Consider the following 16633-nt stretch of genomic DNA (forward strand, 5'->3'; position numbering starts at 1 on the left):
TCTGTTACTCACTTGGGGGGTTTCTCCACAGTGCGGTAGGAGTTAAAAGCCTGGAGCTGATTCTGTACGGCACTCAGTGAGTTAGCTAGCTGCCGATCATTGAGCGTCCCTATGGTCTGCTCAATCCACTGCAGCAGCTCTGAGGCAAGGGTCTCATACTTCTCAATCAGCTGGTCGGCCTCAATAGCATAGTCCAGTACCTACAACCAAGAAGGATATGTGAATCAAGCCAACTGATGGAAAAACACGTAATGTACATGCACTCACTGGTTTACTCACACATGAATGTACAGAGACTAAAACACACATCTAACCTTGCCAATTCGTTTGCCCTCCACTGCCAGAGCCTTCATCTTGGAGAAGTAATGGTAGTAGGTCGCCACATAGGTGATGATGGACTTTTCATCAGGTTGATCAACATTAACATCTGGGGAAAAAAAGACACCATGATCCATCTTCATATGAACACTTCACCCTTTATTTAATCTACTGACCGTAAACTTCATCATGCACAAGCAAGACTGTTAATTGTGGCTGTTAAAGCAGCCTTAATGAGTTTAATGGGTGTCAAATTGTTACTATCTTTGGACATGCTTTTTGTGGTGTCAGTGTAGCTGACATGTGATGTGGTGTTGTCTCAGCTATAATTAATTCCAGTAATCCTCCGTAGTCTCACAGCAATCAGTCTGTTTCAGACAACAGGCACCAGTTTAGTGCCTTAGAGGACAGTGTCAGCTACGTTTTAGTGGAGGCTTTACCAAGCAGCAGCCTCCAGTGCTGAAAAATTAAACCAATGCGAAATGCCAAAAACTTCAGTTCCGTGAATGGCCACTTGAGGCGGGCTCCAGAAGCAAATCAATCACCAAAGAGTCCCATGTTAAAATGCCCAACTTTACAGCAGAAATAAACATGTTTACAGCCTGATACAAACAATAGTTTTGGTCTCTAAGGCTATGGTCCCATTCAACTGCACATTGGGTGACTTTTTATATATCGTACCCATTTACGTTTTATTAGGACTTAAAGTGATGCATAATTAAGGCTGGTCACTTTGTGTGACAGGCTGTCTGCAAAGCATCACCACAGTCTGAGATTCAGACACACCCCTCACTCCACCCTCTCATCCAAATATGGCCACTTTTGGCTCCAAAAAACAAGATGGTGACGACCAAAATGCCAAACTCGAGGCTTCAAAATGGGAGTCCACAAACCAATGGGTGACGTCACAGGAGCTATGTCCATTATTTTATACAGCCTATGGGCTTTATCCACTCACCTTCTGGGTCCAGCAGCTTGGTAAGCCCCAGTTCCTTCTCAGCCACATTGAAAGCATTCTGGAGATTGTAGTGAGCATTGGACCTCTTCAGGTTGTCAAAGTCAATCACATCAGGTCTGCAAAGCCAGGAACAATTATGGTTTTAATAAGTACAGATTGCAGAGCAGGGTGCAAGCCAATTACAGTATCATTCAGGGTGACATATAGACAAATAGAATCACCTTCTTGTTAGGTATAGAGAGAAAAACATTTTGCAATCCACTTCACTGAAAGTCTATATATACAGACCAGGGTGCAATAAACACTCCACTTTAAGGTATGGATTAGGCAAACTGCTCCTGCCTATTATTGCTATTCTTGCCTGAACCATGTTTTAATTTTTAGCTTACTTAGGCATTACGAGGGGGTAAAATTGGTTTGGGGGACAATATATCAACCATTATGCCAAAATATCAGAATGAGGACAAAAACAGCTATTTTCTCATTGAGGTTCAATGGCCCACAGAGTGTTCTTAATCATGCAGGTACTTTAACAGTGGAAATGAAAAACAACTCTTTGCATATTGTAATTTGCTGTAGTGTGTTTTCTGCAGCTTGAAAAGGGGCCTGATCATGTAAATGGCAGCGTCATGGTTTACATGAATATCCCATGGTTCAGTAACTCTAATGAAAGCAGTGTTTGCATTCGTGTATCAACTATCACCTTAGGCACTCGTAATGAACAGCAGGGTGTGCAAGTGAGTTATCAAGCATGGCTTCTCATGGAAAATAAGTGGGTTATTATTTCTGTGATCTAGGTCATCTTGCTCCCTATTTTATTTTCATCCTTTTCACCATACTGCAGACAGTCTGAAGGATGGGAGGAGTAGGAGGAGACCTAAATAGAAAAGGGGATAAAAACACCCCTGAGAAGTGTGATGGTACTGCGACAGGTGCTCCTCATTAGGCGAAGAAAGATAAAGGAGGGGCTGAAGATACTGGACACCTTTTTGATTTGCAGGATAATTTTATGAAACCCACACTCTGAAGAAAAGACCTGTTATAATCAAATACACAGACCAGTTTTATAGTAGAACATTACATCAAGTACAGGAAAAAGTCAATGACCTGTGTTTGTGCACGATGGCATTGAACGCCAGACCATCTCTCCAGCTGGTGGTGAAGTTGTGGATGTTGACATTGGGGTATCTGCAGAGGCCAGATCAGAAGTCATTAATCATTAACTCAACACAGCGAGATTCATCAGTAACCATGTCCCTAAAACCACAAATGTTCAAATATATCTTCACAGTGTTTATTCTGTGGGATTAAGCCGTCCCTCAGTCTCTCCTCTCCCACTCATTTCTCACCCAGCAGTTTTCATTTGGCACCAAAGCAGCAGAGCATCTTTAGCTGATTTTTTCTCCTTGTTGTCCTCTGTCTCCACACTGATGTCCTGGATCTGTCAGCAGAGCGTTCATTCAGTTAAAACTCTGCTCACACCATTTTTGCACAATTCCTAGAACTTGCAATATTATTTGCAATATTATTACTGTAATGAAGAACTACCTTGTAAATCACATCACAGCAGCATTCACCTCTATTACCATTTATGTGAGTTTGCCTGAGGACTGGCTAGGCTACATGCAGAGACCTGATGTCCCAAAGACAAACTCCCTCTTTAGAAGAGGTTAAGCAGCGTGGCTGCTGTGCTTCAAGGCAAATGGGCAGAGCTCTAGGAAGCTACTCTGTATGTTACCTGGAAGCGAAGGATGATGGTCCAAATGAGACCCAAGGTGAGACGGTGATTCCCATCCACAATGTCATGTGAGCCCATGTTTTCTAGATGGACTTTTTGCTCCTTAAGGAACTGCAGGGCTTTATCAACATTCTCCAGGCAGTGGATACGCATGCGGCCCTTGGTGGGCTTTGGCTGTGGGGAGCAGGAGAAAAAGAAAGTTGGCTATGTTGAAATTATTAAACAAAAGTTATCACAACATACATGAGGAGGAAAGGAGTGCAGGCATGTAGAAAGAGTGAAACAAGTAAAAGTAGATCACACTAAAAGAAAGGAGAAATGGTGCGCATGATTTCAAGGAATGGAGCACATGATTTCTCCTTCCTCTTGACTTGTGTTGTAGTGTGGGGGTCATGCTGAGGGCCTGGGTCAGGGTTAGGACAGGTTTCTGTGTGATACTGACCAGCTGTTCTCCTGAGAGCACTTCCAGAAGGCGGATGAGCATGCGGCCATCGCGCAGGTCAGTGTACAAGTCACCAATGCGACAGGTCACTCGGCCTAAGTGAGAGTTTACCCATTTGGTGAAGGTCTTCTTCTGTACTGCTTCACGCTCATCTGCAAAGGAAACAACAGGGAGAGAGAGGTTGAAGTCACATCACACTGAAATTATAACCTTCTCCACTGACTGACATCAATATCATTACTGTCAGGGAAATACATATTTACAAGGAATCAATTTTGCTCTTAACAAACACCAACTTAGTCAACAACTTTGATCCTGAGAGCAGACAGGTGACAGTAAATCATAAGGACTTAAGCCCTTGTCCTGAGCAGTTCATTTCACAGATAAGCTATGCCATTAAGTCTCGAGGATCCCTGTATTGACAGCTTAGTGAGAGGTTTTCACTCCTCAGACCAAAGTTTACTGATGGCTCTGCTCACATGTGCATTGCTAATTCCTCGTATGTTGTGAGTTTAGAAGAGAAAAGTGACAATGCAGAATTGCAAATAAAGGCAAGGACATTTGTGATTTCTTTATTGGAGCAGGAGTAAAAAGAATCACAATAAATTAAGCTGTAACAGCAGCTCAGACATATGGACCAGGGGAGTAAGAAGCTAATCCTGCTCTGCCACCTAACAAGGTGACCTCATTTCTAGGACACAAGGTCTTCCTGCCTTTTGAAAACACTATTCTAGCATTGTACTTAATGCACTGCACCTAACACAAGCCCGCACAGAAAAACCCTGGAGCAGACAGAAAATAGATCAGAGGAGCAGCACTGTAATAATGAGTTAAACAAAACAAAGCCAACTTGCATCAGCATGAAATGAAATATAATGGTGGTGAAGATGGATGCCTCTCTTTGAAACAATAAAAAATAGCAAAGACTTGATAGTTTAACAAACCAAACCATAAAAAAACCACACTCTGAGAAAAGCTCTTAGTTGCACATAGCTTCATATGATAAAATCATCTTTGATGGTGTAAGACACCACACCTTCTTTCAACAACACACTTCAAAGAAGCGTGGTGTAACGACATAAACCCAAACGCTACATCTAATTTGCTTCTTATGTTGCATCAAAACAACAAAGGTAGATATGTAATTAACGTGACAGGTACCTGGACAAGATTCATTACTTTAAATATACACTCTCCTGTGTTGCCCTTGATCCTTCTCCTCACTCAATTCAACCAAATGTTCACTTCTTAGCATTATTATTATGTAACTATGTTGCTACTACTAATATTAGCCCACCAACAAGTATCTAAATGCTGCCAAATGTCCTGTTCTACTTTAGCAAAAGCCAAGACAACAGGATTTCTTTGACAGTATGTGATTACAGAATGCACCATTACAAACTGTATTTCTAAAAGACATACATGCTGATTTTTCTAAACATAAAAAAACCTAGTCATTCAGAAGGGGAGGCTTGCAACTTCAAGTTACTGTAACATTTAAATGCAACACTACTCAAAGGTGAGACCTTCAACCTAAAGGCAAGGTCCAGATATCCAGGCAGTTCTTGTATCAGTGGCAGATTGTGAAGGTTGAAATAGTGTATAGACATACTGAAAGATATCAATGACATTAAATCACAATATCAGTACATTACTGATGGTTCTTGTGGAATTTAATAAATAAAAATATTTTGTTCACTGAAAGTGACTCAAATTGGTGATCATAAACTATCAGAAAGCTACTCAAGGCTCAGGAAGCAATACTGAATCATCACAGTGTTTAGTCTTTAATTGATAAATGAATACTAAGCCACGCCAAGTGCTGTGAGGGGACCAAAGACAGCACGTTGTGCAAATATCCACTCTACTAACTGTCAGCAAAAAAAAGAACAGATTTTGAAATTTCACACAAGCCTTCTAGGGTGGAGTAACACGACAGGACATAACACTTGACCTGTTGCGAGCTCGAGGTGCTTCCCCTGTATCTGCTCTACTAGAGAGGTCCTCCTTTGAAATAAGTAACACAAACAGCTTCCTGTAATGTTACGCTTTAACAGCAAATCTAAAGCAATGTGCTGTTAATTTTCTGAAACAAACACTAAAATCTTTCACAGTAATTTTATTAACATGATTAAACTACTCAGTCCCCTACAGCTGTGACCTCTGTGTTTCACCTCACTGTAATCCGAGTATTAAAGGTACCCTGTGGACATTTTGACTTCTAGTGGCCATATACAGTGATATTTTAATGAGCAGGTTTCCTTATTGTTTGTTAATGCTCCAACAACATACTCACAAGAACGCATATGTATGCACCAGGGTGGTGTAATACCACCGTGCTGCAGAACGCCACACCTATCATGTCTCATATTTCCTCGTTGAGACTCACATTTCAGTGCATTTTGTGGCCATCTCACAGCCTTGACATGAAAATCTCAAACCTTAAAAAAAACATCGCTACAACACGTTTGTTGTAATCCAAGCTCAGTGATAAAATGCCAAAGCACTTTGGATCGCCCTTCCTTGCTTCACTCGCTGTTCTCCTAATAGCAGCGCCTGCCAAAATGCACTCACCAGCAATAGAAGAAATTATAGCAGAATATATTCCATTATTCAGTATTAAGTTTGGCTGTCCATGCTCTGCACCGGAGCTGAGAGCAGCAGAACAACACATGAAAGTTGTAGGAGAGAGCTGGTTCTTATAATGTCCGCATCTAGACTGCAGAAGAAGCATGAGAATTGTGTTCAAAAAGTAAAGTATCATTAACTGATTATGTCTCACCCTGTCCTACCTCTCTTATTTCCTGCTTGAGGGCTTGGTAACAATTGGGAAGGGCGCATGCATCACAGACAAAGAGTTCAATAGCAGATAAACCCATATGACAAACACACAGCAGCACAATGAGATGGATCTGTTGGTTACCGTCTGACTACGGTAACTATGCAGACAAATGCCAAGAGATTAGGCTACAGTTAATAGTTAAAAAAGTACACACATGAGTCAACAGGTTTTGTGAAAAAGGCCCCGACAATAAGTTGTCTTGAGTTTTCAAATCTCCAGATTCCACACAGATATGTTTCTTTTATATAAATGTACCATTTAAAGACTATGACATATTAATTCAAAGCAGGTGACTATAATCTTGGCCTTTGGGCACATTTGGAGGGCTGGAGCTGTGGCAGAGGCACATTTTTCTCTGCTATCCCGGCTATCAGCCCTCTTGTTTCCTGGATGTGTACTCAAACAGCTACTATCGGTCAAACAGCCCTACTCTACAGTAGTATAGCCCTGCTTGGTCCTCTACATACTGTTAAAGGCTGTGCTGGTTGATTTGGGCTCTTATTTGACTGCTTTGTTTTCCTTCCTACCTCCCTCATGCACCACACTAACAGATTATTCCATTATTAAAGCACCACTAAGCGATTTGAAGCTGTTTAATGAGCCAGCAGAGGTGGATTACTGTGGCAGGTGAGACACAGCGGAGGAGCCTACATTCCTCCTGATGCCTGGTCGTGTTGTGACAGCACCCAGCGCTGAAGAGGAGGCACTGAGGCAGTGGGCAGGGGTCCTAAAAGAAGACGTGCTGCAACCCAGCTCATGGTGCGCTGCTAATAACAAGGCTACTGAATGAGAGCACGAGACAGACAAACACTGTCATCACTCTGTGATGTTGTTTGCTCATAATGGCAAACAAACACAAACTTGTCATCGGCTGCAGCTGCGGTGGATAAGGACAAAACTTGCACATCCGTTTTCTCTAACAATGTGACATCTGTGGATTGTGTTGTAGTACATAGGAGGATATGTCAACCGTAATGTTTGTACATCCATGGCTAAATGGTTTATTAGTTTTACAAACCTGTACGAATGCTCGGTATCTGCCACAAAGAGCTTGCTTATTTTTAACAGAGAGAATGGCTGATGGTGAGAAAAGAAACTGAGACTCCTGTACTCCTGTGTCTCCTGTATGTTGTCAGATGTCTCGAGTCTAACGTCATGCAAAATACCTGCAGAACCTGCCAACATTGTTACATGATTACACAATAGAGGGCAAGAGTCGGAAAATATGAACTTTAGAAAGCAAGCCTAGTAGCTACTATTAAGTCTTACTAAATCTTGTATAATCTTTTTTCGCAAAAAAATCCAGCAATAATGACCTTGAGAGACGGTTATTTCAAAGTAATAGTTCTCTGACACTACAGATGCAATGTGCCAAAGTCAGGAATTGCCTTATATACCTTTGTTAACATGCCAGTAATCCAATGCAAAATAGATATTGGCTACTTTGAATATTTTATGAATCCATGCAAGTATACACTCAAATGTGGACTCAATCAGCTACTTTATTTTTTTCTACAATAAAAAACGACTCAACCAAAAAAAAAATGACTTTACCAATAACTTACTTTACAGTATATGTTCTTCAAGTACTCTGGGACTAAAATGATATATATTTTTATTTAAATCTCATAATGAGTTAGTGAATGAGACCTCTCCTGACTATCTTGGACCATCTTGGAGCTCCACTTGACTTCTTGAGCCTGTTTCAGTGTGTAGAATTTTCTGTGGCATGTTTTTTCTCCATTGTTTACTAGTGGCACATCAGAACTAGTGGTTAGAGGCATCATTGAATGTTTCAAAGCATATTTGGGCATGTCCAGTCACTTTGAACATGTTTGTCTCTGGTAGTCAGCTTTAAGTATATGTCAGGGTGAGGGGGAGTAGAGAGGGGGGCCTGGCTCAGACACTGCCATTTCTTCTGTTGAAGGTACTGGGATTTAGATTGCTGCTGATTTCCTATTTAACCCCCAAACAAACTTTGGCACAGTTGATAACAATGATTATCTGCAGGTAATCTGAGCAAATATCCCGCCAGACTTAATCCTGTCTGTGAGACTCACAGTGGTTATGATCATATTTGGTGATAAAATGGAGACAGATGCAACAAGGAACAAGGAATCGGTGGGCCATGGCTTTCACAGATCTATGATGGAAAACAATACGACATCTGTGTATCAGAACAGCAAAGGTGCAGTGGGTTTCATTTTCAGCTGAACTGTTGTATTGAGGTCATGGTTTAATATCTGGTGTTTAGCAGGTCATTTATGGTAACCTGGGCATGTGCTGTAGCATTGAAGTGTTAACTGATCAGAGAAATTAATGATTTATTAATGATCCCATTTTCCATGCCCCCGCGTACAATGTGCTTTTCAAAATAAAGTGGTCACAGTTGCGTCAAGGTTCTGTAAATCAACTCATGAGTGAACAAACATCACTGATGCTATGAAATACACATGAATAAAGCCACTGTGGCTGGCTGTTGGTCTTTGTTTTGATCTGCATTTCCTACTGTCTTATTTTATCTAGTGTTCATAGAGTGTGCTGCTACTTTAGCCAGGAATATCTTCAAAAAGAGATACCCCGATCTCAAGAAAATGGCTATAAAAAGATTTTAAAAATGAATTAATTGAAACATATTTAAAATAAAATGCAATTATGTTGTTTTGGTGGGTACATATTTAAAATCTGTAAACACATTTTGAACCGTGTGCTGTCAAAAATGCAACCATTTCAATTAAAAAAAAAAAAAAAAAAAAAATCCTACACAGACTCATGAATCCATGTCAGACCGTTTGTAATGTCACTGAAGCAGAAACTTGTCTGTCCTGCTAGCTCACAGTGCGATTAGTGTAAGACCAATAAAACACCCAACCCATATTTGTCAGGTCACTTTTTATGGCAGCCTGTACGCATAGCGTGTGGTCACTGATGGTCAACCTAGCCCCTTCATACTGTACAAATACACACAACGTTAGAAATATTCTAAACTGCCCGGAGTTGGTGAGGCTAGTAGTCAACACAGAGGCATTTAATCGCTTTATCAGCTCGTTACGACTCTAAAGATTGTTGATGATTACTAATGCTTGAATTCTACTAGAGCTTCACTCGCCTGTACATTTAAGCTTATCTCATTGACAGAAATGTGTGCTGCGTGTCGCTGTATACAACGTACATTGGCCCATAATGAGATGTCAGCAATACTTCTTACCCACTGACCATGCCCTGACACTGATGAAATCTTCTGTTAGCCCATCACAGAGACTAAAATAAGCATAAGTGGGGGAGAATTGGAGACAGAGACTTCCTTCTGATGTTCCCTACTGAATTTAAGTTTCCTATGTTGCTCACTGTCTCAAAGAATCCTGCATCCCTTCACTGTGTTGCATGACACTGCACTTTGGCTCCCAGTGGCGTCACTTTAGCACAGAGGACAAGAAGTGACTCCATCCATAAATAGCTTACCATAGTAAGCACTTCACACAATAGCAACAAATGCATACTGCAGATTTTGTCCACGTTCCATTTCCCTGACCATTCACTGTCAACCACACTGGACTCTATCTGGGGATTATTTCTTTACTCCCAAACATGTAAGAAGCTTTCAGAGGAGCGGCAGAAAATCTAAACACAGTCTGCTAATCATGCTGTTAACAATTTCATCTTGTTTAATGTCCTGCCCAGGTCATGCCCTCCTCCCTAGCTATTCCTGGTTCCCTTTGTAGACGGGTTGAAATACCCTTGACTTCGTAAACTCTTGACATCCGGTCCCTCACCCACCGTGAGCTTGCGTAATGAGCGCCTCTGGTCACCCCGTCCTCAGAAAGAATGAGCAAACAGCTTCTATCAATTTAATCTGCTTTAATGACCTTCACTTGGACATTCCCACACAGACAAGATTATGGTATGGTGCCAAAGGGTGTAGAGAGAGGCGCTCATCGCTGAGAGTCTGACTTAAGCTTGCTTTCAGCTCTACTCTTAATTAGCTAAAAAAACACAAAACTGCAACAAGCCACTATTACAACCATAGAACACTCAGATTGTCATGCTACAAAATGTTTGGGGTTTTTTGCATTAAACTGAGTGTGTGTATAATATAAAAATGATGATATACACTTTATTCATACAGTGCTTTAAAAAAAAGTCACAATGAACTTAACATGATTACACTGAAACAAAAAACAAAGGCTCAAGAATGCATTTCTTCACCATCTACTCAGCCTCCAACTATTTTGCTGTCTGAGATTACAGAGCAGACTCAAGGCACTCATTAGAGGACGACCTTGACACCTAGATTAAGTCTGTTATTTGTTTTCATAAAGTATTTATCACACAGTAGTGAGAGAAAAAAAACCCTCAAAGAGCCAAAAGCAGCTTGTAAGTTTTGTGGTCAGTGGTTAACATCAGTTATTGACACCAGTGGGTGGTTTGAGCGAAGAGTCAACTATGACTATGGTGTGTGCTAGTGCATGAGCAATGCAAACAATGAAGACAAACGATCAAAAACAGTTGTAGGAGGAGTTGGTATTTCGTGAATAATGTTTTCACAACAAGGGGAAAAGTGATAAACGATGCATTCAAAACTACCTTTGGTGCGTTCTAGAGATGAACCCTTGCTTGCGTTGCTTCAGTTGTATAAAAACAGTACTAGAAAGTCTACAACAACAAAAAAAATCATAGCAACAGGATGTTGTAGTGTATGTACCTGCCACTGTTGCATCAAAGCACTGAGCACAAATAACAATTTACTCTTACTTCATGTTTGGGAAATTTATCCTCAGTTTTACGCACAGACGTAAAATGTCTACAGAGTTTACGTAGGCATCCCTGCATATCTTCAGCCCAATTATTTATGATATAAAAATCAAACTGTAAACAAGTAATGTGTGAGCAAAACAAAGCGAGCAAAGTGGCATGTACAGATGCACATCCTTTGACATTTCTTTCCCTATAAAAGCGGAACTGCCCTTCCTTTGCTTATGACTTTGAAAGTAGGGCTGTGGTAAAACCGCCGCCTTGCCACATGTGGCGTGAGTTATTTTTACACTTTTAACAGTTTGTGGTCACAAGTATAGAAAGACAATGTGTTTTGCCTAACTCTTAACAGGTTTGTTCTTACAAAGACTGACAGTGTGAGTAAGACAGAGACCTCTCTTACAATACTGTTCTCTTTCTGAAGGCAGTGCACATGCCCTTCAGGTCATGCCCCTCTGTGCCATCTGCAGCTGCAACTGATAATGGAGGAAGATAGGAGGGGAGGGAACCAGCCAAGGCCAATCCCATGAGAAAAGAGATAGAAATAGGCACCTCTCAGCCATAACATCTGGACACAAAAAGGGTGTGAAATGTCAACAGGACAATAATTGTCCTAAAACCTCCAAAATAGCACCCCCTTGTTACCCTTCCAAAGTAGGAAACAGTCAATATTGGTAAAACTGTACAAACAAAAGGGCATTTTGTGTGGGTGTGGGTGTGTGTGTACGTATGGTGAACCCTCACAAAGGTAATGTGACTCTGAGTTACAGCTGGAGGCCACTAGAGTCCGAGCTTTCACTAAGAGTGTTTGAATAATATTACGTTACCACATTCAGTTCATAGTTTGACACCAGACTGGAAACTTGACCCAAAACTTGACATTGAGCTTGTTCAATGTCAACTCAGATTCTTAAAAAAAATACATATAAGAACAAAAATGCTTCTGATCTAGCCAGCTAAACATTCATTGAGAGAAAAAATACTGTATATAGCCTTGATCACTGTTTTTGTGGTGATTTGACTTCACAGACCAAAATGCTAGAATTAAATTGCATGAGGAAAAACGACTGCAGAGATGGGCTGACAACAAAAAAAACAGACACTTCAATGCGAAATCAGTCAGTCCAGCACCAAAAATATTGGAGCTGCAGACTTTGTTGGTACATCTTTTCACTTCGTTTGTGTTTATAAGTATGTTTAAAGTCCTAAAAGGCAAAAACCTTAGCTGAGTCAAAGGATTGTATCTTTCAAAGCCCTCTTTTATTTGCATAAAGCCATAGTGCTAATGCCTGCTGAGTGATAGTCCAAACTAAAGTCCACAGCAGTGGACTCAGAGGGTGCAGGTAGCCAGAACAGTGACCCTGCAGTCTAACATTACACACTGTATTTATCTACGAACCGGAACATCAAACCCAACTGACAACATATTTATCTTGGCGCCAAGATCAGTAGTATTAGGCAATATGAACTTTTATACAGCATCACACAAGGCACATTAAGATTGCATAATATCATGTGCATAGTGGGATTGCACGACAAAAAAAAAGTTGTATATTGTCTTAACTGGTCGTGCATGATTTTATGGGTTAACGTTTCATATGAGGGTGGGTCAAGAAACAAAAAGCTATTTAAAAACAGCAACTGTCCCTCCATCTGCAAATAAAGACACAGAGATGAAGGTTTTGTCTCTCATTTCAATGCAACTATGTGGCCCAGTGTTTCATTAAACCTGTCTGCCCTGGTCGTAGTTATTTAGTAACTTATCATTCACCACTCAGTCAGATATTCCTGGATGTGTTCAGGGCTTTCATGACAGATATAGGGCCTACAATTCTGTCTTTACCAGGTTCAAGCCACTAAAATATATTTATATGTCCCACTGTTATGCTGAAATATTCACAGGGAGATCCATTGTATGGTTGAAATTAAATCTTAGTCCACAAAGAAAAGTTGGGCAACACTGACCTTGCCAAAATGCATGTGAATTTTATTTTGTTTTTTGAATGCTTCCATTCATGTGAGGAGGACACCAGACTATGTATGTGCACATTTTCCGTTTCATCAGCGGACATCATGGTTTAATGCAGGGAGGGAAAGATTGACACAAGAATGAGCCTCAAGGGTAGCCAAACTGGAAATACAAGTGGGTGGTGCCAAAATGTGTTTGTGTGTCTGAGAATGTGCGCGTGAGTATATTTACAGCAAACTCTGTCCAGAACATCTCCATGCGCATGGATGTCTCATTTCACAATATATGTCTTGTAGGGAAGTGCAAATAAATTCTGTCAGCGTAAACTTGGTGACTGATCCCTGACCCCCAATTACACAATGTGATAAAGGTTTTCTTGCCTGACAAGCTGAGAAAGATGTGTAGGTATGCACCCTTAGCTTCTTTGTGCAAGAGGCTGCACTGCTGAATTAGACAAGCCTGTAAATCTTGTGCACTCTTTGAAATAAAAGATACTATCTCTTCTGTGGGTCTAATCACTCAAGAGCATCGGTGCCGTCATTGTGGAGGTGTAGACATTTTTTTTATTCAGTCATCAAATTTCACATATACATACCTCCATGTTCTTTCAGCAGACCAACCACCTTCTCAATTGCAATGAGGATTCTGCTTAATCTCGGAGGTGAAATGTTGCAGGACCTCTACAAGAATGTCAAACATGTAGAAAGAGTAGACTTGCCCCTCAAGTAAACTCAAAGGCTGCTCTCCACCACAGACAGCAACCAGGGAGGGGACCGGAAGCTAGCAAAACACTGTAAACCTAATGCACAGCGCTGATGTGAAATGCCAGTTTCATACACGATTGCCCGTACACACTCAGCCACTGCACATACTCCTACTATCTCGTGGCCTGTGACTAAGAAGTCTAAAGCTCAGAGGAACATGCCACATGGTACTACAAGAATTCTAACAGGTACACGTGGTGATCAAACAAAAACCTTCACAAAGTGAAAAATAACCATTTTTGCTTCCATTTCACACAAATATTAGATGTTAGTTAAGAAACTACGAGGAGTTACAGGATTCCCTTAAAATTAATCAAGTTCTAGCCTAAGTTTGAGGAGGGGTTGCACTTTAGTTACCACATCATTTCCTAAGTCCAATGTCCCAACCACTGGCCTCTGTGATTTCTGTTTGCAGGACCTCGCAGGCTTTAGGTTGAGACAGAGCCATGCATTGTAATAAGATAAGAAAGGACAGGTGGCCCAGTGATCAGGTGCCAGACTGCCTGCTTTAGAGCTGAGCTGAAGTCTACTGTGTCTGCTCTGGCTCTCTTGGATTTGCTTCACATTAAGCACTAAAACAGCACAGAACAGAGTAGTCTCTTCAACCTCTCACAGGTAATCACTTATGTCAGAAAAATGCTGAGCTATTGCTGGGGACTCATTTACAACCCAGAGCACCTGCTGTAGCACTTACCAAGAAGTCCTATTCTACTTAATATTTCCTGTTTCAACAAACAATAGGATACGTGTTAAAGAGTGACACTTTTCACCCTGGGCCAGTCTTATGAATAACTTTTAGCATTAACAACTGTTTCCATAAGAAATCACACCAAAGAACGTTGGATAAATGCACAAAACCAATTTACAAATTGAATGGAATTTCCCTTTCCCCTGTATTGACAGGTCAGAACGGCTCTTACCTTGCAGCTGTTTAAACCTTCCTTCCAGGATGTTAGAGTATTGCACCTGATTAACAAATGCTGCAGGGGACAAGCAGGGCTCTCTGTCCCTGCGGTCATACTCCATGGCCTTTTCTTCTGGATCTGTCTCCTGAATATTCCTCTCAGACACAGAGTGAATGGGAGCTCTCCTGCATAGCCCAGCAGAGGCAACCTTTCCCACTAAAAATGTATCAAATCCTTCAGAGGGCTTTCCAGAAAATGAAAGTTTTGTATATCCAAAATGCCTTGGTTAGTCCTCCTCTTCTAGATTCCCTCAATGCTGTGCCTCAGTAAGGTACAACAAAAGCTTGAAAATGTGGCCGGATTCTTTTCTTCTACTGTATGTCCCACCTTGTCCAGTGAAAATACAGCAGTGCAACGGTGGAGGCTTCTTTTTTCCAAAAAATAATTTCAAACAAAACTGAAGAACAAAATGTTCTCTTGTTTCATCTCCTCCTGAGAAGTATTTCACCACGCTTGTGGCCTCCGAGCAAAGTAAAAAACTTTTCGTTGCACTCTCTTGTGGTTCAAGCACACTGGCTATTCCTTCCCTCCAAACTCTCAACACGCAATTGCTGGAGCAGAGCAGAGCAGAGCAGAGCAGAGCAGGCTAACCGGCTGCGGTCGGATAGCTGTGTAAACAAAGCCTGCTGTGCTGTCTGAAAATTGTGTCATTTGCATAAGGTGTGTTTGAGGGAGGAGCACAAAGGGAGAGCACGGTGGAAGGAGGAGGGGAGGGAGGTGGTGTAGAGGTGGACTAAATCATTACAGTTCTTTGCTCGGTGTAGCTTGAGGCGGATTATTCAACTCCACCTTAATTCCAGGGAGCATCAGGGTGTGGCCTGCCAAGAAGGTACATCACGAAAGTCCAAATCAGATCGCATCCTTATCCTGTTGTCTTGGTGTGTGGCTCTTATGGCTATCACTCTCTGAAAAGGGATTTGATTCTACGCTTTCTGTTCGCGGGTCTGCCGTATAAAGCGTTAAGACAGGAAGGAAGTTGTTGAGTATGTCTCCGCAATACAACAAGCTGTTTCCTGCCTGAACAAGATTTGAAATTATAAGCTTGTGTTTCTGTTTGTCAGGCAGATAGTTAAGCAGGTGTGGGGGTGGAAGTGAGTCACTACCTTTCTAAAGCAATTATAGAACCATAGGCCTACTGCATTCACAACTTTTATGTCTTACTAGTAAGGAACAAATATAAATATGATTTATGATTTAACTTGTTCATGAAACAATGGGTTTTACTGGCTTTTTAATATGTCAGTTTTGTCACTGTCAAATTCAGTGTTTGCATGAAAACACTGGAGGGAGGATGGACTTGTATTTTAAATTGTACGGGGATTTGACAGTTACAAAACAATTATTTTCCTTCATCAGTGAACAAAGGCTCATGATAACATAGCAACAGTAATTGTAGCCTTGTAGCACATATTTCAGATGCTCAGATAAGTTTATATACACATGACTTTTGTGGCTGTGCTCCATAATTCAACACCAGTAATAAAGCAGTATTTATTTACACCAAGTTATAGAGTATAACTATTGAATGGAGGGTTTAAACTTTCTTGCAGCTGCTAATTAACACTCTTAAAATGCAACAGTAAGAGTTACAGATCTACTAAATGCCTGTCTGTGCAAAAGTTACACAAGTCTGTCAACACAGTGGGGACTAAGGTCAAAACCTTTCTTGCAAGAGGATGGCTTTTGGTCTGGTCAGGGGGCAGTGGTTAAAAGGTCTGTTTGCTTTTTTTGATCTGTGCTTGTCCTGATGAGCAGGGAGCATCTGGATGGTTCTCATTAGAAGGCCAAATGCCCCGGGCCTTCTGTGACTGGGTGTTTATGGAGGGAGGACTGGACTAATGAGATCCAAAGAGAACACACTTCCTTCTGAAGAACAGAGGCTGTG

The 16633-nt window shown here is 41.2% G+C and overlaps 1 protein-coding gene across 6 annotated transcripts in view; it reads right to left on the reverse strand.

Moving 5' to 3' along the window:
- The window catches only part of sptbn2 (spectrin, beta, non-erythrocytic 2), a 54548-nt gene that overhangs the window by 20472 nt on the left and 17443 nt on the right, over positions 1-16633 (reverse strand). For 3 of the 6 annotated variants that reach the window (XM_033611615.2, XM_033611597.2, XM_078172416.1), the window contains exons 3-9: positions 3457-3608; positions 3015-3188; positions 2626-2717; positions 2384-2464; positions 1277-1392; positions 315-427; positions 13-200 (exon numbers count right to left, since the gene is read on the reverse strand). In XM_033611615.2, the coding sequence (XP_033467506.1) occupies positions 13-200; positions 315-427; positions 1277-1392; positions 2384-2464; positions 2626-2717; positions 3015-3188; positions 3457-3608 (916 nt within the window). Of the gene's footprint in view, positions 1-12; positions 201-314; positions 428-1276; positions 1393-2383; positions 2465-2625; positions 2718-3014; positions 3189-3456; positions 3609-14703; positions 15382-16633 lie in introns of those variants that run through there. The other 3 variants (XM_033611650.2, XM_033611624.2, XM_033611641.2) reach the window with 3 other exon arrangements.

The sequence above is a fragment of the Epinephelus lanceolatus genome, chromosome 11 (genome assembly GCF_041903045.1).
Source record: "Epinephelus lanceolatus isolate andai-2023 chromosome 11, ASM4190304v1, whole genome shotgun sequence".
In the NCBI taxonomy this organism is placed as follows: Eukaryota; Metazoa; Chordata; class Actinopteri; order Perciformes; family Serranidae; genus Epinephelus; species Epinephelus lanceolatus.